General features: G+C 61.1%; 1 protein-coding gene, 1 long non-coding RNA gene and 2 other non-coding genes across 6 annotated transcripts; 3 read left to right on the forward strand and 1 right to left on the reverse strand.

Moving 5' to 3' along the window:
• The first annotated feature begins 3,517 nt into the window (after positions 1-3,517).
• LOC138081722 (uncharacterized) lies at positions 3,518-7,238 on the forward strand. 3 transcript variants are annotated; one of them, XR_011145066.1, is made up of 4 exons: positions 3,518-3,681; positions 4,819-5,298; positions 6,318-6,556; positions 6,647-7,238. It is a non-coding gene; the product is annotated as an uncharacterized lncRNA (long non-coding RNA). The 3 variants fall into 3 exon arrangements; XR_011145067.1 differs by lacking the exon at positions 3,518-3,681 and having other exon boundaries at positions 3,700-4,996; positions 5,234-5,298; XR_011145065.1 differs by lacking the exon at positions 3,518-3,681 and having other exon boundaries at positions 3,700-5,298.
• On the forward strand, positions 4,173-4,304 carry LOC138093980 (small nucleolar RNA SNORA17). Its single transcript, XR_011146184.1, has one exon. It is a non-coding gene; the product is annotated as a small nucleolar RNA SNORA17 (small nucleolar RNA).
• LOC138093930 (small nucleolar RNA SNORA43) lies at positions 5,346-5,479 on the forward strand. The gene has a single exon (XR_011146175.1). It is a non-coding gene; the product is annotated as a small nucleolar RNA SNORA43 (small nucleolar RNA).
• A 1,154-nt stretch (positions 7,239-8,392) lies between the features above and the next one.
• DIPK1B (divergent protein kinase domain 1B) lies at positions 8,393-16,236 on the reverse strand. The gene is made up of 5 exons (XM_068986786.1): positions 16,174-16,236; positions 12,366-12,500; positions 9,980-10,087; positions 9,710-9,886; positions 8,393-9,205 (listed from the first exon to the last, which is right to left on the reverse strand). The coding sequence occupies exons 1-5, from the start codon at positions 16,234-16,236 to the stop codon at positions 8,393-8,395; spliced, it is 1,296 nt and encodes a 431-aa protein (XP_068842887.1).
• Positions 16,237-23,204: the final 6,968 nt, after the last annotated feature.

Here is a 23,204-nt window from a genome sequence, read left to right on the forward strand (position 1 = left end):
CAGACCTGGGCCTGGACAGATGTCCTGGGGTCTGTGCCCTGTGATGGCGTTCCCCTCACTTCCAAGAGCAAGGGGCTTCCCCCGTGGCTCAGCGGTAAGGAATCCTCCTGCAACGCAGGAGCCACAGGAGACAGGAGTTTGATCCCTGGGTCAGGAAGATCCCCTGGAGGAGGGCATGGCAGCCCACTCCAGCATTCTTGCCTGGAGAATCCCATGGACAGAGGAGCCTGGTGGGCTACAGTCCATGGGGTCACAAAGAGGTGGCCACGACTGAAGCGACTTAGCACACACACGCATGAGGGCAAACCCTGACCCTCGCACAGCGTCTGTGACCAGGATGCAGGCTCCGCTCAGATGGGGACCTCTGCCCCGAGGCTGCCCAGGAGGCTGGGCTGTGGTCCCAGCTGAGGCGCCATCAGGGCGGGACTGTCTTTGAGGTCATTGGTGGATTCCGTTTGGACGGGGGTTCAGGTCTTTCCTGTCTGTGGGCCAGGACCCAGTGTCAGTTCTTTGTACTGGAGCCTCGGGGCACCTCATAACCTCTGATCCTGCCACTCTAGAACACTGCATCCGAGACAGGGAGACAGAGACAGGAGAGAGGAACCCAGGAGGAGGGACCAGGCGGAGTCACAGACTTTGCATCGGTGAGTCTTGGAAATGACAGCATACCGCCTTTGCCTGATTCTGTTCATTTGAACCCAGTCCCAAAGCCCCTCCACCCTCAGGGAGGAGGCACACAGGATGTGGGCCTGGAGGCGGGGATGCTGGGGGCTGTCATGGGGCTCGCCATCCACAGGCAGAGAGGGGACAGGGCAGGAGGACCTTACCCACTCACCACTCACCTGTGGAGTGAAGACTGAAGCTCAAGGAGAAGCAAGGGGCAGCGGATGAGATGGTTACCTAGCATCACGGACTCAGTGGACATGGACTCTGGGAGATAGTAGAGGGCAGAGGAGCCTGGCACGCTGCAGTCCATGGGGTCGAAAAGATCAGACGCAACTCAGTGACTGAACAACCACTGCAAGGAGAGTAACTGTAAGAGAATCGATTCCAAAGGAATGAAGAACTAAAGACCAGAGCCTTCCCACCCTAGCAGGCAGTGCCCCATTCTCACCCCGCCCACCCCTCGTGTGCCCTGAGCCACGGTGGGGGAGGGGGATTCCAGGGCATGTGCGTTTCTGGAACCCGGTTCCCCCTGGTGGACGTCAGCCAGTCCATCCTCTTCCTCTTCTGAATTTTCCGGGGCCCCCGAAACGTGTAACTATTGAGTCCCTTTCTGATTTTTCTCTCCCATCACTGTGCTGAAGGGAACATGTGAGTCCATAAATCTTTGTTTAGCTCAGACCCCCAGAAGGAAGATTCCTGGTCTAATGCAAACATGATCTTAACAGTGGTCACACTTTCCAAACTCTGAGGTCTTCTCGGCCACTCTGAGCCTTGTTTGGGAAAGGAGCAGTCCACATGCTGGGGCTGAAGCCCCGAGGAGGGCAGCTGAGAGGCTCAGCCAGCAGGGAAGGCGACCGAAGGCCGGAGACCGCTGCTGCCGCCACCCACCCCGGGGCTCAGCCTCCTGCTGCCGGTGGCCCCCCCAGGAGCTGTTCAGGAAGGTGGTCCCGTCCCACTGCCTGGGCCCCAGGAGGGCAAGGAGCGCCCGGCCACCACCGTCTGCGCCACCGCCACCCAGTTCAGCGGCGTGGCCCACCGCGTCATCACCACCTGCCTCGGGAACTGGAGCGTGTCTGCCCGCCACAGGGCCAGGGTGGTGGAGCACTGGATCCCAGGGCCCAGGGCACCCGGGAGAGGGCCCAGGAACCCCTGTCCAGTTCTGGAAGCTTCCTGTCCTTGGAGAATTGGGTCTGCAGCTTGCCAGCTGGTCACTGTGGCTGTTGGGTGGGTAGGAGGGGAGGGGTCCTTCTATCCCAAAGCCAGCTCAGCCTGCCCCCACGAAACCAGGCCCCACCACTCACTATGGGCTTCAAGGAGGGGGCACCCCATCTGCCCAGGAACGTGGTGTGGCTGGAACGCTCTCGGTTAAGTGGCCCAAGGGGCTGCCCTGGGAGGCAGGTCTGGGACTCCCCACTCTGGCCCCAATCACAGAGAATCCTGTTAGTAACACTTTTCACAGTGGTGTAGCCCAAACAGGCCATAACCTGTGAGCTTGTGAGGCATCTCAGGACAATGGAGCCATGGTGGGTCCTCCTTGACACCACCTCAAGGCTTCCCCAGCGCTCCCGGGCAGCCCCCATCCCAAGTCAGAGCCGACACCTAGGTGACCCCTCCTGAGCGGGGCTTGACGAAGGTCTCTGCACTGTAGGAGAGGTGAAGAAGGCTTTCGCAGGACCTCAGACCCACCTAGGGGCAGGGGCTCCAGGGGGCTATGGCAGATGAGCAGCACAGTCAAGCCTCCCAGAAGGCGGAGGCCCTTCTGCAGGGAACAAAGAGCTGGCCCCAGGTTAGGGGCGCTCGTGGGCTGGGGCAGTCACTACGGCAGGCATTAGTTATGAAGTGCCCCTGGGCTTCAAGCTTCCCTAGTGGCTCAGATGGTAAGGAATCTGCCCACAAGGCAGGAGACCAGGTTCGATCCCTGGGTCAGGAAGATCCCCTGGAGGACACGCACACTGGGCCTTGCCTGGTTCTGAGTGCTTTTGTTGTTGCTCAGCCATGTCCGACTCTTTTCAACCCCATGGACTGCAGCACGCCAGGGCTCTGTCCATCACCTCCTGGAGTTTGCTCAAACTCGTGTCCATTGAGTCGGTGATGCCATCCAACCATATCATCCTCTGTTGTCCCCTTCTCCTCCTGCCCTCAATCTTGCCTAGCATCAGGGTCTTTTCCAATGAGTCAGCTCTTTGCATCAGGTGGCCAAAGTATTGGAGTTTCAGCTCCAACATCAGACCTTCCAATGAATATTCAAGGTTGATTTCCTTTAGGATGGACTGGTTGGGTCTCCTTGCAGTCCAAGGGGCTTTCAAGAGTCTTCTCCAATACCGCAGTTCAAAAGCATTAATTCTTGGGCGCTCAGCTTTCTTTATGGTCCAACTCTCACATCCATACATGACTACTGGAAAAACCATAGCTTTGACTAGACGGACCTTTGTCGGTGACTAGACGGACCTTTGTCGGTAACAAGACGGACCTTTGTCTCTGCTTTTTAATACGCTGTCTAGGTCAGTCATAGCTTTTCTTCCAAGGAGCAAGCGTCCAAGTGTTTTGCAGAAGCTAGCTCGAGCCGTCCCGCCCCCCACGGAAGGCAGGTCCCATCCCACCGTCGGAGGCGCGGGGGCCGCGCGAGGATCGCCCCCACCCAGGGCGCTGCTGGCCGGAGGATGCGACAGGGGAGCTCAGCGAGGGCCGCGGGCGCCCCGCAGGCGGTGCGGCCGGGAGGGTCCGCTAGATGGCGCCGCGGCGCGGGCGAACTCGGGGAGGGCGCGGGCTGGGCCTCGCGGGCCGCCGTCCGCGCTATAAAAGGCGCGGCGCGCGCTCGCGCGTCCTTTCTGGGCGGCGGGGATGGAGAGGACGGTGGCAACCCGTTACGGCCTCTGGATGGGAGGCCGAGCGCCCGCCTGCCCCAGGGCCCGCCTGCGACCGAGCCCCGCGCCCGGCGTCTCCGCCCGGGGTGCTCTCCGCAGTTTCCTGGCTTGGAAGCCTCGGGAACATGGCGAGGCTGCGGTGGCTTAACGGGTGAGTTGGGACATTAGGGGCACGTGCCGCGACACCCCCACCCCGCCCAGCCAACCTTCCGGCTCGTTGCGGTGGGAGCCGAAGCGCAGGAGCTTTTAGCGTCTGGTTTTGTTTTTAAACGTACTGATCGCCTCTCTATACTGGGCCGTCTCAAAGCTAGGCGGTCTGCGGGTTATCCGTGGGTGTAGCGTGGCGGGTGTGGGAGCGGGGTCCCCTTCCCGCAACATTGCGGGGGAGGGGGGGAGCGGCATGCCTAGCGCGGCCCTTCTGTCCCCTGGGGTCTGCACGCTGTATTTTAACCTCGGTTTTCCACACAGCCCGAAATGAAGCAGGGAGTCAACCGGAAGGTACCTGGTTTGGGGTGCAGACAGGTGTAGGCCTGGAGGTCGAATGCAGCAAAGCCAAGCCTGGGTGGAGGGCCTCGTCGCGCGCTTCGCAAGCGCATAGGCAGTCCCGGGACTCGGACCCACGGGTGTCATGGTCTTCCCCGCGCTGCCCCTAGAGGCGTTGCAGGTGTGGCTGCCGTGTCACGTCTGCGTCATGAGGTGGCAGAGAGGAAAGAGGCTCGGTCTACGCCCAGTGTTCTGGCCGGTGGACCTCTGGATGATTGATAGTCTGACACTTGACACAGTGCCCACCGAGGGTGGGTGTGTGTTGCCAGAAGCCTGTCGTGTAAGAACGCCTTATAATTCTCTCCTGGCGCTTGGCTGGGCCCCAGGACACCCCGAGGTTGCCATGTGAGGAGCGGCAGCAGGTGGGTGTTTGCTCTCTGGCTCAGCGACCAGCAGGAAAGATGGGTGGGTTTCAGTAAGGCTGACCTGCTTGCATTACAAAATGGTGGCACTGAAATTTCCCTTTCAAAGGTGAGCTCAAAGCCACCTAGCAACTGACATAATTGAACTTGTTTTAGGTGGATTGAAATGTTACAGGATATTCACACGAAGCTACTCTGCCTCTTAAAGGAAATTTTATGGTAGATTTTACAGCTAGAAACTCTTTAAAAGAAAAAGTTGCCAGATAGAAAGATAGTTCCAAAGACCAGCTGCAGTAGCCTACGGTGAGGCCTGTTTAAATTCCAGAGCGTTTTTTCTCTGTCGCCTTGTTAATTGTACTTTTCTGATCCATTGATTTATCCAGTGTCTCACTGGTAGCTCCCTGGGAGAGAAGGTGCAGAGATTTCTGAAGGGGGCGCAGGGGTCCTCCTGGATGGGCTTCCTCGGTGACTTGGTGGTAAAGAATCCGCCTGCCAGTGCAGGAGACCCACGAAACTTGGGTTCAGTGTCTTGGCCAGAAAGATTCCCCGGAGAAGGGAATGGTAAGCCATTCTGGTATTTGCTGGGAAATCCCATGGGCAGAGGAGCCTGGCTGCGCTGTGGTCCCCCGAGTTCATCAGACACCAGCCTGCTGCGGGCATTGGCACCGGCAGACCGTGGCAGCCTCAGAGCTGACCGCCAGGGGCTCCGTGCCAGCAGCCCCCTTCGTTAGTTTTAAATGCTCAGTAGTAGCTTCTCTTCGCGGGTTCTGGACCAGCTGTTCTTGTTATTTGATACAGGAAGGACGGCGACTGTTAGCCTGTGAACGAAGGCGAGAGTGAGCAGCCTCATGCTCCTGACCAAGGTAAGAAGCTGTTCCTTGAGGCCTTGGGGGGTGGGCGCTGCCCTGCAGATGCCGGACTTGCCGGCACCACGGGTGCGGCCGCCCTGCTGTGCCTGTGCCATTGGGGCAGAGAGGAAGCGGCTATTTCTACGCTCAGTGCTCAGAACCGTGGGCACTAAGAATGGTTTGTAGCCGGACATCACCGAGCACTGCCCAAGGGAGCCCCTTGTTCCCACGTGCGCAGAAGAGAAGGCCAGGGAGGACTGAGTGAGCGGACAGGCATGCGGCAAGCTTGGGTCCGGTGGGATTGACCAGGAGAGGGCCTGCTGGAAACGATGGTTCTGTGCGGGAGGACTTTTTAGGAGTCCTTGGGCACCTGTGACGTGCCTCCCTGCCTGAGGGCTGCTGAGCTGGTGTCGTGTGCCACCCGGCCTCCGAGTGCTCGTGCCCTGAGCGCCCGGTGTAAGGAGCCCCTTGAGGGAATGCCAGGGGGTGTGGCCGGCAGTACTGCTGCAGGAGGGCAGGGTCTGGGAGGAGTCGCTGCTTAGATTCTGTCTCAGATCCGTAAGCGCGGCTGGTCCATGGGGGGGGAGAGCTGCAGGTGGGACTCTTCAGGACACGTGTCAGGACAGGTAAGTTGGGCAGGAGGCTGGCGGGTCTGACACCTTCTGGACCCTCACAGTGACAGTGGTTTGCCAGAATCTGGGTATGGGCAGTGTATGAAATCCTGGAGGGGAATCGGGTCATTAGCTGACGGGGCACCTGGGTGGCAAGTTAGGGGTGTGTCGGGGAGAGTGTGCAGCCTGCTGGAATCAGTTGTGGGGGTGTTCGAGGACCCGACAGTGAAAGCTGCCCTGGACAGAACTGGGGGGCAGGATGCAGCTGGTGACTCCCTGCTGGCAGGGGTGAGGGTCTCGTGACGGTGGAAGCCGGCTCCCCTGAGCTCGGGTGAGCCAGCCGTTTTTAAGAATGATCTTGAACTTGTGGCTGCTACTAGATTTTTGCCCACATCTCGTGTTCTGCGCTTGCATTTTCTGTAGCTTCTCCGCTGGAGCGGGGCCGGGGTGACGCGGACTTGCCGGAAGTCAGCGGCTGCAGGTCACAGCAGGTCCAGTCTGTCCACCTTTGAGCCTGGAGGCGGCATGTCCTTCCCCACCCTCTTGAGGACCCCCACTGGCTGAACCCCCTGGAAACTGCGTGGAATGTTCGGGGGATGAGGCTGAGGAGGCTTGTCTTTGCCTTCCGGAACCCCGCTGCTGTCCTGAGGTCTCCACCCAAGGTAAGGAGGCTTGACCAGGGAGGGGCCTCGTCCGGCTGCTCCAGCACCGGGAGGCATGCCTAGTGGGTTCCCTCGGTTTCCTGTCTGCAGGTGGGAACCTTGGAGAGCAGCCCAGCAGCCATGTGCCGCCAGACCCGAGGGCAGTACAGAGCCTGGGAGAGGCATGGCCTTGGAAATTTCTCTGAAGAAGAATGTGCGGGCTTATCGCATCGTGTGTTGAAAAGCAGTAGCGGTGTGTGCTTCTCCCCCTGGTGTGGCTCAGCAGGGTTGGGGCAGCAGCTGTGTGCGTTACAGAAGCTTGAACAGAGGCCACGTGGAGCTCGGAACCAGAGATGACAGCCCAGCAACAGGGTCAGGGCTGGGGCCGGGGCAGGAAAGCGCCCGAAGGCAGTGGTGTCCGCCTGCAGTGGCCGCAGCCCTGCAGGCACCCCAGGGCGTGGTCCTGAAGTCCTCCAGCTGGGAGGTGCAGGATCTTCTGTGCAGGCCACCCCACAGGCCTGAGCTGTCTCTGGATTATACCCCCGCCCAAGGGGAGAATGTCAGTGAGGTTTGCAAATGAGTCCTGAGTGTCTCACAGCTGGAACCTTGAGGCCCCTGCTTTCAGCAAAGGTTGTTAGAGTGAATGGAAAGATCTCCTGTCTTGGTGAAGGAGCATGTTCCCATGTTGGCACAACTATAAAGAATAAATGGATCTTGAGTAAACTGCCTTGACTTTGTCCGTTTATCAGCCGGGGCCCCACCAGGAGCTGAGAGTATGAGGGGTCAGAGTCCTGGGCACTCTTCCTGGACAGTGACAGCTTTTTGAAATGGATGGAACCCGAATTTCCCCTGTAATTGCGTGTGCCCCTGCTTACATCCCCATCCACGTGTGGTCCAGGTCAGGGCTGGTCACAACTGGGAACCATGGGCTCCGGTCAACTCCAGGCAGCCCACTGCCAGGATGTGGGTCCAGGGGTGGCTGCCCCCTCCCCTTCCCCATTCCCTGCAGTAGACTCTCCAGGCTGAGTGGGGTGGGGGTACTCAGTGGGTAAAAGTGGGAAAGCTGGCTTGAGAGGTCATCGCATCCTGTCCCATCACTTCACGGCAAATGGGGAGACAGTGACACTCTCTTCTTGGGCTCCAAAGTTTCTGGGGACAGGGATGACGGCCATGAAATTAAGAAGAAAAGCTGTGGCAAACTTGGTGTATTAAAAGGCAAAGGAATCGCTTTGCTGACAAAGGTCCGTGTAGTCGAGGCTATGATTTTCCAGCAGACCTGTATGGGTGTGAGCCGGACTACAAAGAAGGCTATGCTTTCAGACCAGTCAATCCTAAATGGAAAGCAGCCCTGAATATTCACTGGAAGGACTGAAGCTGAAGCTCCAATCAAGCTTCAGCCACTTGATTCGAAGAGCCAACTCATGAGAAAAGACCCTGATGCTGGGAAAGATCGAAGGCGGGAGGAGAAGGGGACGACAGAGCAAACTCACGGAGACGGTGAAGGACAGGGAAGCCCGGCGCGCTGCACGCAGTCCCCAAGGCCGCAGAGTTGAACACGACTTGGTGACTGAACAGTAGTTCACAGAAAAGCTTTATTTACACAGAGTTCTCCAAAGTAACAAAACCTTGGCCTGGGCAGGTCCCAGGCCCAGCCCTTGGTGCTTGGGCTCTGAGTCCTTCCCTCTCTCCTGCCAGCTCCACTGTCCTGTCGGGAGCCCAGATAACCCAGGGTGGGGGGCGGCGGGGGCATCGGGGGAGGTGGTGGTACAGGGGCAGGAACCGCGTGGCTGCCACGCTCTGGCGGCAGAGGGCCTCGTGTGGGAGGCGGGGAGAGGCCCGGGGTGGGGCCCGCAGCCCTCAGGTGTACTTGGTGTTGGAGATCTCTTTCCAGAGCAGGGTCTTGAGGTGGCTGAGCACCAGCGAGTGGTGGGCCTCCACCTGGCTGGCCAGCCCGCTTAGCGTGGTGCAGGTGCGCAGCTGCCTGCCCAGCTCGGCACGCAGGCCGGCGGGGGCGCCGGGCAGCAGGTAGTCCCGCAGCAGCTCGCACACCTTGGCCAGGTTGGGCTGCACCAGGTCGCCCTTGCACTGGCGCAGGAGCGTATCGCAGGGCGCCCGGCAGTCGCGCCCGTAGGTGCAGTCCGCGCTGCGCTCGCAGTGGCGGCCCCGAAGGAAGCGGCGCACGGCGGCCTCGGGCGCCACCTGCTGCAGGTCGGCCATCCTGAAGTCGTACTTGGCGGTGTAGCCCACGTTGGCCAGCGTGGTCTCGCACATGTAGAAGGTCCCGTAGGCGCCGTGGAAGAGCTCCTCCACGAACTCCAGCAGGCCGATGGCGATCTTGGCGCGCCAGGGCCAGGCGGGCCCCAGCCACTGCTGCAGGGCCCCGTGCAGGGCGGGCGGCAGCAGCGGACGCAGCAGGGCCGGGAGGGCGGCCGCGGGCCCCGAGCTGCGCGGGACGCCCTCTGTGACGTAGAGGTCCCCGCAGTGGCCCAGCAGCGGCGCGGCGTGCCCCTTCCCCCGCAGGGACAGCAGCAGCAGGAACTCGTTGCGCTTCAGCAGCGCCCACACCGACTTGGCCTCGGCCAGTGACACCCTGCTGTCCTTGTTGAAGTCGGCCATGAGCAGGACCTGGCCGACCAGCGCGGGCAGCGACGGGAGGTCTCCCAGATTAGCCTGAGGTTCGGGACCAGGAGAGAGGGGAGGCGGGACGTGGGCGCGCAGCTGCAGGCTTGGCACCCGATGCCACGCATCGGCCCGATGGGGCAGCCCGGCCTCCAGCCCCCGGGGTGAAGCAGGCAGCAAGGCGCTGGGGAGGCCCCTCACCACTCCTGGAAAGCCCACCTGTGCTCTCCCCGCAGCGCTCGGGGAGCCCGGGGACTTCCCCCATGAAGGTGGGAGCGCTGCGGGGGTCGCTCACCCCTCATCTGCCGCCCCACCCACCCCCGGGTCCCACCTCCTCCCTGGCCTCCTCCCCATGGATGCCCTGCCCCCTGCCCCCTGCCCTCTGGCTCCGGGCGGGTTCTCATGCCTGTGGGTGCTCCCTGAGCCTCGTGCCTGTGGGATCTGCTTGGAATTGGCGGGCTAGCCAGATACCCCCATCCAGCTTGCTGCCTGCCCTGTGCACACGTCCTTGGGCGTGAACTTGACATCCCCCCGCCCCCAGGAGGGCCAACTGACCTTGAGAAAGCTGAGGGTCATCTCCCGGAACTCCTTGATAGAGGTGCCCCGAGTGGGCTTGTCAAACAGCACCAGATCCCGCCGGGGGGCCACGTCGGCCCCGGCCTTCCAGCTCAGGCTCTCCTCCAGTCCACACTTGATGGTCACCTCCTTGCCCTGCCAGAGCCCGCTGTACACCTGCCGGAAGCACAGGGCCCCGCTGTGTACACGGCCCCCTGCAGCCGCGCCACGGGCGGCAGGGCCCCGGGGGCTGAGCCCCGCCGGGCCTACCTGTTGGCCTGGCGCGGAGGAGAGGCAGGTTCTCCACTCCACCTGCTCCAGGTTGCACAGGTCCTGGCAGATGGAGCCCGAGATGATGCCCTTGCGGTACTGGTCACACTGAGGAGAGCAGGGAGACGCAGGAAGTGGCCTGGGGAAGCGAGGGCTCCATCCGCGGGCCCGCCAGCGCCTCATTAGCCAGACGCACAGGGAGGGGCTTGCAGCTCTAATCAGGTCGAGCTCTGCAGGAGCCGCTGCCCTCACCAGGCCCTTCCTGCCTTCAGACAGGGCCTTGCAGCCCCGAGTCCTGCAGGTGTGGGCTGAGCTGAGCCGGAAGGTGAGGCCCTTCCCAGGGCGGTCCCCAGGTGGGGGGATGGGGGGTCTGTGGCATCTGAGCAAGCGTGGGGTGGATTCCTGGGTGTGCATCACTGTTGCCATGGTGCCCAGGCCCTTGGTGGAGCAGGCCTGCAGGAAGGGAGCGTGCCGGGGGCGGGGAGGCCTGAATGCTGAGGCCCTGGACTCACCTACGGGACCGGGGAGGAGGCTTCTGTGCTGCGGCTTCAAAGCCTGACACCGGTTCATCAGGACAGAAAAGGGGAGCCCCTCCACTGCAGGGGTCCGCTCTGACCCCCTCAGACCCCCCCGGAGCTGCAAGGCCCTTCGTGGGGGGGTCTGCCAGTGCGGGCAGCCAGGATGGGCCAGGGTCAGGGCCTGCCGGCCACGCTGCCCACCAGGGTGGGAAGGGGCTTCCACCGAGGCTGAGGTGGGCAGTGTGGCCGTCAGCCTCAGGTGGGGCAAGACCCCTCCCCTCCCAGCCTGTCTCCTGCCTACAAACTGGGCTGAGGTGGGAGCCGGCTGAGCACCCTGGGGTCCACGGGTACCTGGTCCGTGACCCCGGTCCTGCCTTCCCCCCAACACACACACCCTGGGTGACCTTGGACAAGCTGTGGAATCTCTCGGAGACGGCTGATACCCCCATGAGGTGGCCAGGTCTTCTCGGGAAAGGAGGGGCTATCCCCGCGGCCCAGCAGCCGGGGAGACCACTCTGGGAAGACGGAAGCTGCAGATCCTCTGGTTGGGAGGGGCACGTTCCTTGTCTGCTCCCCCAGGGCCCCTCAGTCCTCTGCATGTTGGGGGCGCTGCTGCGGGCACACAGGAAGTGCTCAGAAAACACCCACCAGCTCTGAGCAGCTGCTCACTGCACCCCACTGGCCAGACCCCATCTCGTGTGTCCTCCCAGGTCTCACTGCCCCAAGAGACCTCTCCACCCACCCGGACAGCCCGGGACCTCGCCTGGTGCAAGGGGCCCCCAAGCAGTACCCCTCCCCGCCCCTGCCCAGAGGCCAGGCTCCCTCTACACACACACCTGCCCCTGCGTGTCCCCAGCCCACCAGGCTGGGGGCAGAGCCGTGTGCCTGGCGCCCAGCTCGGGTCTGACCCCTGGAGGGCCCCAGCAAGCATTTCTGGAAGAAACAAGGCCTTTTCCCCCGGGCTGGGTGCCGCACCCTTGTGCCCATGTTGGCCTGCCCCCAGCCAACGGTCTATGATCGATGGGCCCCTCACAAGTCCTGTCACGTGGGCTCTGGACCCCTCCACCACCACCTCTAGACTGTCCCGAGTTTGGCCCCCATGGGACCTTGGGCAGAGCAGGCCTGCTGAGCCCTTCCACCGTGCCACACAGCCCCCCAGGAAGAGCGCCCTTCACCCTGCAGAGGAGCAGAGAATCCAGGCCCCCACCAGGAGACAGGTTCAAGGCCAGGCGTCTCCCACTGCCCCCACTTCAAGACCCCAGGAGCTCCGCTGGGGCGGGTGCCCCCAGGCATGGATGCCTCAGGCCCCGTTAGCCCGACGAGGGCTCACCCCTGCCCGGGAGGCTGGCAGAGTCAGGGCCCCTTCGGCTGGCATCACCTCCCGCTCCACCAGTCACAGGGCATCCTTCAGCAGGAGCCGTGAGCCAGTGGAGCAGTGCTCGTGGGCACACACGCACTCCCGGGGACAAGCACACACAGGTTCACGAGAACCCTCACACACATGTGCGCAGCCCTGCTCTACCTGCCGTAGTGGCGACTTAGCGCGCCTCCACCCCCAGGCCCCGAAGACCACGCCCTGCAAGCCTCCTCTGCTGGACCCCGCCCCCCCGCCCGGACACGTCTACAGCTGGCCCTGTCCACCCATCTGTCTGTCTCTCCACCCCCAGCCACGCCCCTGTGCTCCATGGGGCACCCCTTCCTCCCGGGCCCCCACCCACGGCCTGCATGGATAGCCCCGCAGGACGCAGCCGGACCCTCCCTAGAATCCACGGGGCGGGTGGGCCTCAAGCCCCGTTTCTAGGCTGCCCACCGTAGGAGCGCTGGCTGGGGGCGGCCGGAGCGCACAGACGGCCCCGGGCGACACTTACGATGACCACTCTGCAGACGTGGCCGCGGCAGAGCTCCGCGTAGGACGAGTAGTGCACGTAGGCCAGCCAGCTGCCTGCGAGGACGCCCAGCCACACGAGGAAGACATACTTGACCCTCAGGCCTGGGAGCCGGCCCTGCGGGGGAGGGGGCGTGAAGAAGTACAGCATTCTAGGTGCGTGGACCTCGCCTCCTAGACCCCAGCCCCCAAGCCCCGCCTCCTAGACCCCAGCCCCCAAGCCCCGCCTCCTAGACCCCAGCCCCCAAGCCCCGCCTCCTAGACCCCAGCGCCCAAGCCCCGCCTCCTAGACCCCAGCCCCCAAGCCCCGCCTCCTAGACCCCAGCCCCCAAGCCCCGCCTCCTAGACCCCAGCGCCCAAGCCCCGCCTCCTAGACCCCAGCCCCCAAGCCCCGCCTCCTAGACCCCAGCCCCCAAGCCCCGCCTCCTAGACCCCAGCCCCCAAGCCCCGCCTCCTAGACCCCAGCCCCCCAGCCCCGCCTCCTAGACCCCAGCCCCCAAGCCCCGCCTCCTAGACCCCAGCCCCCAAGCCCCGCCTCCTAGACCCCAGCCCCCCAAGCCCCGCCCCGGTCAGTGTCTCCCTCCCACTCCGCGCACCCACTCTGGTGCAAGGCAGGGGCCTGGTGTCTCCCAGACCTTGAAATCTCACAGGCAGGGAAAAATAAATTCCAAATGAGGAGGATTTAGGGTAGACAACTCTATTTTGCTGAATAAAGAGATTTGGAACAATTTTTTCCACCTGTCCTGCCCTCATTTCATAATGACGTAACCTCTGTAACAAGGTCAGGCTGGAAAGGCACACCCCCCACCCCAGGCCCCTCACGCTGGGTCGGCACCCTGCACAAGGTTCCTCCCACTGGGGAAGACTTCAGGCTGGACCAAGGCCAGCAGGGAGCACAGGGCTTGGAGGCGCAGTCACCCTGTGAGCTTTTAAGGGACCCAGCCTCGCACACCCCCCATCACACCAGCCAAAGGGTAGACACAACCCGCGGACCCACTGAGGAGGGAGCGGGCAAGCCAGATATGGCCCATTCACACGCGAAAACGGTGTTCAGCCATGAAAAGGCAAAGAACTCCGACCCAGGCTACGGCATGGATGACCCAGCAGGACATCATGTCCAGTGAAATGAGCCAGACACAAGAGAGATCCTGTGTGACTGCACCCAGGCAGCAACCTGGAGAACTCAGACCCACAGACACAGGAAGGGTGGGGACAACGGGGAGCGGTGGGGAGAAAGGGCGGCCTGCCCAGGATGGCGCGTGAGTGTTTGAAGGAGACAGAGCTTGAGTGCTTGAGTTTGGGAAGATGAAACGAGTTCTAGAGATGGATGGTGGTGGTGGCTCAACAACGGGGATGTGTTTAACGCCCTTGAACGGTGCACTTAAAAAATGGTTAAGATGCTGAATTCACACGATGTGTAATTTACCATAATAGAGAAGAGATAACTAAGATACTCAGCCCCTGGCCCCGCTGCCAGAGGCTCCATCCCAGGAGCTGCTTCTCTGGAGAGCAGCTCTCCCAGGCTGATGAGCGGAATCACAGGGTGGGGGGGACCCAGAGCCCTGCAGGAACTGGGGGGCACTGTCTCCCATCCAGCCCCCAAGCCAGGATTGCAAGAGCATCAGCTTCCTTCCCCACCCCCGTCCTGGCAAATCACGGCCTCAGTGGCTGCTGCCCAGCAGCAGTCAGCTGATGGGCCAGAGCTACCAGGCGCTGCTCTGTGGAAGAGCTCAGACACCCTGACTGGGGCAGCTGAGCCTCAGAGAAGAGGGCCCGGGAGAGCAAGGGGCTTCAGACCAGCCTGCTCCGGAGCAGGGCCTCTACCAGCACTGGTCAACACATCCCACCACCCCTGGGTCAGTGGAGTGGCTCCAGTCCTGGTCAGCCCTGGGCTTCTCATCGGAGGCTGGGGCCCAGAAATGGGGCCGGCGGCTCTCCCCTGAGGACGAGGCAAGGCCTCCAGGCTCAGGTCAGGCAGCTGCGCTAGTTTTTACAGTTCCTCCAGGAGAGGCAGGGTCTTCCCCTCCTGCTCCTCGGGCCGAATCCCTCGGCCGGCCGCCCCGGGAGGCGCTGCGGTAGGCGCGGCTCGGAGCCGCGGAGGCCCGGGGTGGCCCTGGCCAGAGTCGCAGGCCCACTGGTCCTGCCACCACATCTGCTTCCGCCAGTTTTGTTCAAAGGGAAAAGCAGGAAAGCAGGCCAGCGGGTGGGGGGCCGGGGAGCCAGGGGCGCGGCTGGGGGCAGGGTGAGGCCAGAGGACTGCCAACCGCCCTGGGGGGACAGGCGGCACGAGGGCGGGCTGTCGCCTGCACTGGCCCCAGGGGCTGACCTGGGCCAGACCCAGGTTCGCGGCCTGACCGCAGGGCCCACCTCGGACACGGCCCACGCTCCCACCAGAGCCCCTCCACCTCCGGCCTTCCCTTGGCGGCCCCGCTCCATGGACACCGTCCCCAGCGCCGAGCTCTGAGCGACCCCCAGGCCCTGATCATCGCAGGCGGGCACTTCCTCCGAGGGGAGTCCCTGGCCCTACCCCCTGCCCTGCCTTGCCCCTGTGGCATCCTGACGCCCAAGGGTGAGCATGCCCCCAGGACAGGGGGAGCTCACTCAGTGTGCCCTAGTCGGTGGCTCCCCGCACCCCCCAGACTGCCCGGCTCCTAGTGGAGAACTTGGGGGGTCCCTCGGGGGACACAGACAGCATGATGACCAGCAGCCTCGGGGCCAGGGGCCCACGTACACCGTGGCCTCCACCCCTCACCACCAACACAGGAGTGTGTTTCACATATGGTAAACTGAGGCTCAGGGTGTCTCCTCTCATTAAGGAGGCGGGTGTCTGGGAACCAACCCAAGCCACTGGGAGCCCATCACCTCTCCTGTCCAGGCTCCTCTGCCGTTCCCAGGCTGAGCTCAGAGGCCTGACACCCCCAGTCCAAGACCCACCACACTGGACTGGTTGGTCAAGGCCTTTCCCTCAGGATGGGGCCGCTGCACCCCCACCTCCCAGCGTGGGGGAGACCACAGACCCTCAGCTCCCACCGGACCCAGAGATGAGTGGAGACCACTACCCCCCCAAGACCCCTGGATGGCAGGAGGGCTTCTGGCGCACACCACTGCGTGCCTTACCTGGCTCCCACCCTTCTCCTCAGAGGGGACCCCAGGGAGGTGCGGGCGAGTCTGACCAGGGCTGTCTCCTTCTGCCCAGGGCCTGGGGTCGTGAAGGTGGCAGATTTGGCCTGAATAATTTGAGGCTCGCATTCGGCCCGGCTCAGACCACCCCAAGCAACCATGACAGGGATCACGGTAGCCGGCCCCCAGAGCAGCCTGGGCCTCCCCTGCAGACAGCAGGGTCCCGAGAGGGCCGGGGATCTGTCCAAGGTCGCTGTGGGGAGGGCACACTCCTCTTCTCGGGCTGGCTGGGGGAGGGTACGCCCTTCCTAGGGTGCTTCTACGGGTCCCAAGTTTTCCATCACAGAAAGACAAACCTGGTCTCCTAAGTAGAGGAAAGCGGGGCGGACCTGGTGTGGCTTCGGGGCCTGCGGGAGCAGTTCCGGCCCGCGGCGGAGCGGGGGCCTTCTGCAGCCCCAGAGGCACTGGGGCCAACCCCGCAGCATCCGCTCACCCGATCGGCAACCTCCACCCCGGGCCCCGCCTGCCCCCGGTCCCCCAGGGACCACGCACCCGGGCCCTCAGCGACCTTGAGTCCGGAATCCGCCCAGGGTCCCCGGGCTGGATGCCGCGCGACCCCGCCGCGGCCCGGGCCCCAGGGCGGGAGCCGGCCCGGCCGGGGGCGCGCCTACCTGCAGGCCCTTGGAGAAGGGGCAGAAGAGTACCAGGTGCGCCAGGCGCCGCAGCCGCCGCATGGTGGGCGCGGGCCGTGCGCGGGCCCGGCTCGCCTCCGCTCGGCCTCAGCCCCGCGGGCCGGCCCGCCCGCATCGGCCGCCGCGCCTCCTCCCCGCCCCGCGTCCGCGCCAGAGCGCTCGCCGCTGACGGCCCGGCGGGTGCGCGGGGAGGGGGCGCGGCGGGGGCGCGCGGCGGGGGGAGGCGGGGCGCCAAGGCGCGCGAGGGCGCGTGGCCGCGAGGCGGGCGGCGCGGGGTCGCGCGGCGGGGAGGGAGGCAGGGGCGGGGGAGGCGCCCGCGGCCCCGCCTCCGCCCCGCCGCCCCCCGCCGCGCCCCGGGGGGAAGGGGGAGGGCGCCGAGGCCCCGCCCTCCCGCGCCCCCGGCCCGCCCCCGGCGGCGCAGACAAGCCCCTGCGTGCAAGCCCCCGTCGCCCGCAAGGCCGCCACGGGAGGGGCCTGCACGGCGGGGGCCGTCACGCGCCGCTCGGTGGAGGAGAGGCGGGTGATGGGGCCGGGCAGCCTGCGGAGGTCCCCCGGGGCAGGGGCGGACGCGCGGGGCGCGGGAGGCGCCGGGGCCCGGAACAGTCGTGGGAGACCCCTAGTGGGGTCCCGCGCCGACCACAGGGCCTGGAGGGGCGGTGGATACTGCGGCAGCATTGGCCTCTTTCTCCCGCTTTTTAAAGACAGTAAAACGCACTGTTGCACCGTGCGGCTGTGCCGGTGTTCGCACAGACAGCCCGTGGGCACCCCCGCTTGCAGGCTGCAGAGCAGTTCGGGCCTCGCTTTCTTCCAGGCTCCCCCGCGCCGGGCCCAGTCCTGGGGAGCTCCGGCTCGGCCCCTGCACGACAGAAAAATTGAAAAAAGCGGCCGCAGCCTCCAGGTCTGGCTTCTGTCCCTGGGCAGAGGCCTGGACGCTCAGCACCTCTCTTTGCCAGCATGGGCACCAGGCACCAACTCGATTAGCCGGTCAGTCATCTCTTGAAGGCCCCCGGAGTTGGTCCTGGCTTGGGACATCAGGAGCAGAGCCGCCATCAAGTCAGAACTCAAGGTTCTGTGTGAAGGACATTCCCTTTCCCTGAGGTGATACAGGCTGGGGATGCCGTGGTAGGCGTAGGCACCCTGCATGTGGGAGTTCTGGTGGCTCCACTTTCCCATCGGCACTTGGTTTCGACCCTTTTAAAATTCTAGCCATTCTACGGGGAGCCTGTAAGTGCAGTTTCTTTGTGGTTATTTGCATTTCCCCAAAGGCTATTGATGTTGGCTATTTCTTACATACTTAGTTGCAACCTGTATATATTCTTTGGCAAAGCATCTATGCAAACTTGTTGCCCAGCTTTTTTTTTTGGTTATTGTTTGTTTCTTTGTCGAGTTTTTTCTCTAGTTGCCGCGGGTGGGGGCGACTCTTCGTTGCCGGGCGCAGGACTCTCATCACAGCAGCTGCTCTTGCTGCAGAGCGTGCTCTAGGTGGACGGGCTTCAGTAGCTGTGGCTGGAGGGTTCGAGCGCAGGCTCAGAAGTCGTGGCTCACAGCCTGACTTGCCCCGCGGCATGTGGAATCTTCCCGGACCAGGGATGAAACCAGTGTCCGCTGCATTGACAGGCATACTGGCATCCACTGAGCTACCAAGGAAGTCCTGCTGCTGCTGCTGCTGCTGCTGCTAAGCCGCTTCAGTCGTGTCGGACTCTGTGCGACCCCGTAGACGGCAGCGCACCAGGCTCCCCCGTCCCCCGGACCTACACGTTCTTAATTTGGATGAGGTCCAGTTTGTCCATTTTCCCCTTGTATTCATCTGTGCCTGTCAAATCTAAGAAGTCTTTGCCTAACTCAACCCAGGGTCACAAAGATTTTCTTCTGTTTTCTTCTAGGAGTTTTACAGTGTTAGGTTTCGCGTTTGGGTCAGTGATTCAGTGGAGCTCATTTTGGTACATGGCTTCGCAGGTGGCGCTAGTGGTAAAGAATCTGCTTGCCAAAGTAGGAGATGCAAGAGGTGTGTGTTCGATCCCCGGGTCAGGAAGATCCCCGGAGGAGAGCACGGCAACCCACTCCAGTATTCTTGCTTGGAGGATTCCACAGACAGAGGAGCCTGGTGGGCTGCAGTCCATAAGGTCGCACAGAGTTGGGCACGACTGAAGAGACTCAGCACATGGATCAAGGCAGTGTTTTGGCTTGGGGTTTGGGGGTTTCTACACATGGATATCCAATTGTTCTAGCACTTCTGTTGAAAAGATGAGCCCTGTGATGGTTTTTGTAGCGGACTGTCTGCGGAGACACCGCCCTGCAGGCAGCCATCCCAGTTCCTGGACAGTGGTTTCCAGCAACCTCCAGAGGGCAGACTTCCTGCTATTCCGCCAGCACCAGTGACCTCTGCTGGCCCGTGAGTCACAGCTGGGCTCTCCCGCCAAGATCTCAGCCTGGGCATGGGGGCTCCAGCTCAGCTCAGCATGGTACTTTGCTCTCTTTCCTTTTTGGCTGTGCTTTGTGGCTTGCAGGATCTTAGTTCCCCAACCAGGGATCGAATCTGGGTCTTTGGCAGTAAAAGCATGGAGTGCTAACCAGGGGACCACCAGGGAATTCCTTACAGGTTACCTCTGTCTGTTCTTCACTTCCATCTGCCTTTGCAGTCAGCAATTCTTGAAGCAAAACTCTCCCTGTTCAGATTGCCATGTGGCTTTTGTCTCCTAATAGGGACCCAGTTGACACAGGTCTGGTGCAAAAGTTGCTCACTGTTCAGTCGCTAAGTCGTGTCCCACTCTGCGACCCCATGGACCGCAGCATGCCAGGCTGCTGTGTCCTCTACTGTCTTCCCGGAGTTTGCTCAAATTTATGTCCATCGAGTCGGTCATTCTATCCAGCCACCTCATCCTCTGCTGCCCTTCTCCTCCTGCCTTCAGTCTTTCCCAGCATCAGGGTCTTTTCCAGCGTCAGTTCTTTGCATCAGGTGGCCAAAGTATTGGAGCTTCAGCTTCAGTTGTTCCAATGACTCTTCAGGGCTGATTTCCTTTAGTGTTAACTGGTTTGATCTCTTTTCCGTCCAAGGGACCCTCAAGGGTGCAAAAGAGACATGGGCATTTTTATTTATTTATTTTTCGGCTGCCTCACACAGCTTGCAGGATTTGAGTTGCCCAGCTCAGGGATTCAACCCAGGCCTTCAGCAGTAAAAGTGCTGAGTCCTAACCACTGAACCACCAGGGAGTTCCCAACAGGGGCACTTCTGCAGAACTTATGGAGACCCACTCTGCCCCACAATTTGGACCATGTGGTCTACCCTCAGATACCTGATGTCTTCAACCAAATGGTAGTAATACTTGGATTGAAGACGGGGATGGGCTCCTAGGAGCATCCAGACCGTGGGACCAGAATTAAGTTTCCATCACCTTGATCCCTTGTGGACCATCCAGGCTGGCTAAAGGGTCCTCTTAGAAAAAGGGAGGGGCGTCTGCTCAGGAGGGCATGTGTAGGCTTAGGATCGGGGTCAGATTCTGGTTATCCCCAGAGAATCTATAGAGCCCCACCCCGCCTTTCATTCTGGCCGTTGCCATGGTGCCCATAACAGGGGTCCCTCTTTGGGGACAGTCATATTCAGCGCTGAGCTGCCTAAGGCAGGAGGGCCTGGGGGGGCCAGGAGCGGGCACAGAGGGAGAGTCGGAAGTCTCTAAGCGAACTTTGGAGAAGGCCGTTCCAGTGCTTTGTGACCCTGTGGAATGTGGCCCGCCAGGCTCCTCTATTCATGGGGATTCTCTGGGCAAGAACACTTGGAGCGGGTCGCCAGGCCCTCCTCCAAGGGATCTTCCCGACCCAGGGACTGAACTCGGGTCTCCTGCACTGCAGGCAGATTCTTTACCGCTGAGCCACCGGGGAGCCCAAGAAGGACCATATCAGGCTGCAAATGGAACTGAACACACAACACCGCTCAGAGCCAGGAGCCACCAAGGCAGCTCCTCCGTGAGTCCTCACGCAGCCTTCAGAGACCCTAATTCCAAATAGGCCGCACTCTGAAGTTCTGGGTGAGCATGAACCTGGGGGGTACACCATCCACCCCAACACACAGACCAAACAGCAGCATCACTACAGACAGCCGGAGGCAGTGGCAGTAGAACGCATCTTGTCAAGGCCCCAGAACAGAGACGGCTCAATCAGAGAGGTGTGCGTGCGTTTCTCTTGCGTGCAGCAGTCAGCCAAGCTTCTGAGGGCTGATACGGAGACCCCGCCTTCTCAGGGACCTGCTCAAGACCTGGTTTCTGTATCGTAGCCCAGAATGGCTGCTTCAGCTCCAAGCATCACCTCTACACTCCAGCAACGAGGAAGAGCAAAAGGGACATGAAGAGCATGCGCTGAATCACTCAGTGTGTCTGACTCTTTGTAGCCCCCATGGACTGTAGCCCGCCAGGCTCCTCTGTCCATGGGATTCTCCAGGCCAGAATACTGGAGTGGGCTGCCATGCCCTTCTCCAGGGGATCTTCCCAACTCAGGGATTGAACCCAGGTCTCCCGCATTGCAGGTGGATCCTTTACTGTCTAAGCCACCAGGGAAACCCATGAAGAGCATAGCCTTGCCTTTAAAGATGGGATCTAGAAAAGCACGTTTCTCCTGCTCTTATTCGGCTTCCCTGGTAGCTCAGCTGGTAAAGAATCTGCCTGCAATGCAGGAGACCCTGGTTCAATTCCTGGAAGATCCCCTGGAGAAGAGAAAGGCTACCCACTCCAGTATTCTGGCCTGGAGAGTTCCGTGGACTGTATAGTCCCTGGGGTCACAGAGGGTCAGAGGCAACCGAACAACTCTCACTTTCACTTTCTGCTGATATCCCATTGGCAAAAGTTAAGTCACATAACCTTTCTTACTGCAAAGAATGTTGGGAAACATAGTTTCTCAGGGTAGCCGCTGCATATTCCACTAACCTCCGTGCTTTTCTGGAACCCCTCAGTCTTGGGCACAAGTTTGTCATGGGGAAAACAGAGAAATGCAGGCTTGGGTCCTTCTAGACATAGATCATCCCACCGCCCCAGGTCCTGATGACCTAGGGCTGAGGTCAGCATTTCTCTCCAGGCGGATATTCTGAGAGGTGTGGATGCTTTCACCTGGGGAAGGTGATGTCTGACCCAATGGATGGGGAAGAGACAGGGGGAGGGAGAGGACAGACTCCAGGCAGAGGAGCGGAACCCGCGGAGGCCCAGAGGCAGCAGGCTGTGGGCGCACGTGGAGCCTGCTTTTGCACGATGAGTGTTGCCCCATTCAGACGAAGCTGCAGTGGGGCTGTGAGCCCCTCGTCCTCTCTGCACTTAACGCTTTGCTGTCCTGACGAGTCAGGCCTCTTGGGGTCAGTCCTGGGGGCCTCGATTCGATGTGTGTCGCTCTCTTCTCTCACTGCATCTCCGCCACATGCTTGTCATCTGATCTTGATTTCATGTTTGCTTGACCTTAACGCTGGGCCGGATGAAGCACAAGCTGAAATCAAGATTGCCGGGAGAAATATCAGTAACCTCAGATATGCAGATGACACCACCCTTATGGCAGAAAGTGAAGAGGAACTAAAGAGCCTCTTGATGAAGTGAAAAAGGAGAGGAAACAAGCTGGCTTAAAGCTCAACATTCAGAAAACAAAGATCATGGCATCTGGTCCCATCACTTCATGGGAAATAGATGGAGAAACAGTGGAAACAGTGGCTGACTTTATTTTTGGGGCTCCCAAATCACTGCAGATGGTGACTGCAGCCATGATATTAAAACACACTTGTTCCTTGGAAGAAAAGTTATGACCAACCTAGATAGCATATTAAAAAGCAGAGACATTACTTTGCTAACAGAGGTCCGTCTAGTCAAAGCTATGGTTTTTCCAGTAGTCATGTATGGATGTGAGAGTTGGACTAAAAAGAAAGCTGAGTGCTGAAGAACTGATGCTTTTGAACTGTGGTGTTGGAGAAGACTCTTGAGAGTCTCTTGGCCTGCAAGGAGATCCAACCAGTCTATTCTAAAGGAAATCAGTCCTGAATATTCATTGGAAGGACTGATGCTGAAGCTGAAACTCCAATACTTTGGCCACCTGATGCAAAGAACTGACTTATTTGAAAAGACCCTGATGCTGGGAAAGATTGAAGGCAGGAGGAGAAGGGGACGTCAGAGGATGAGAAGGTTGGATGGCATCACCGACTCAATGGACATGAGTTTGAGTAAACTCCGGGAGTTGGTGATGGACAGGGAGGCCTGGCGTGCTGCAGTCCATGCGGTCGTAAAGAGTCGGATACGACTGCGCGACTGAACTGAACTGAACTGAATCTATGGGAATCCTGTGGACCTCACTCTAGGCTGCTGGGAGGAACTGTGCCTGTGTAGGCAGGGACCCCGCAGAGCTGGAGGCACAGGGCTCAGGGCACAGCAGCAGGCGTCTTGGAGGTCCTGGAGACTTCTGCTTCCTGAGTCCCAGGACCCAATTTGTTTGGGGGGGAGGGGCAGGGGGAGGGTCCTTTGGGTGTCTAGTGCACTGCCTGCAGTGAGCCAAATAGTGGCCCCCAAAGAGATATGTTCACATTCTTACCCCTGGACCCTGTAAATGGGACCTTATTCAGAAGAAGGGTCTTTGCAATGTGATTAAGATCTTGAGCAGAGGAGACCAGCCTGGGTTTTCTCGGGGTGGAGGGGAGGACGAGTCCAGTGACTGTCCTCATGGGGGACTTGCAGAGAGGACAGATGGAAAGGGGGCACGAGATGGGGCAGAGAGGGGCCCTGCTGCCCGCGCCAAGGGAGCCGGGAGCGGGGAGGACCCTGCCCCGGAGCCTGTGGGGAGTGGCCCTCCACACCAGGGTTTTGGACTTCTGGACGCAGAACGTGCAGACTAAACGTCCGTCATTTTAAAGTCACCCTTTGTGGTAATTTGTTACAGGGGGTGCTTTCAAGCAAGAGAAAGTTCTGTACCTGGAATGTGGCTTGCAGCAGGGGTCTTGGAGGGGTGTAGCTGGTGGGGACGGTCCCAGGCATCTTCTGGCTCCCGCCCTGTAGTTT

Source organism: Capricornis sumatraensis, chromosome 1 (genome assembly GCF_032405125.1).
Source record: "Capricornis sumatraensis isolate serow.1 chromosome 1, serow.2, whole genome shotgun sequence".
In the NCBI taxonomy this organism is placed as follows: Eukaryota; Metazoa; Chordata; class Mammalia; order Artiodactyla; family Bovidae; genus Capricornis; species Capricornis sumatraensis.

Excerpts from the sequence above, each read along its gene's own strand:
- DIPK1B (XM_068986786.1), bottom strand. The coding sequence starts at position 16,236 with ATGCGGCGGCTGCGGCGCCTGGCGCACCTGGTACTCTTCTGCCCCTTC. Across the intron at positions 12,501-16,173 it reads CCTTCTCCAAGGGCCTGCAG|GGCCGGCTCCCAGGCCTGAG; the intron begins GTAGGCGCGCCC and ends CCTCCCCCGCAG. Across the intron at positions 9,887-9,979 it reads CCTCCGCGCCAGGCCAACAG|GTGTACAGCGGGCTCTGGCA; the intron begins GTAGGCCCGGCG and ends TGCTTCCGGCAG.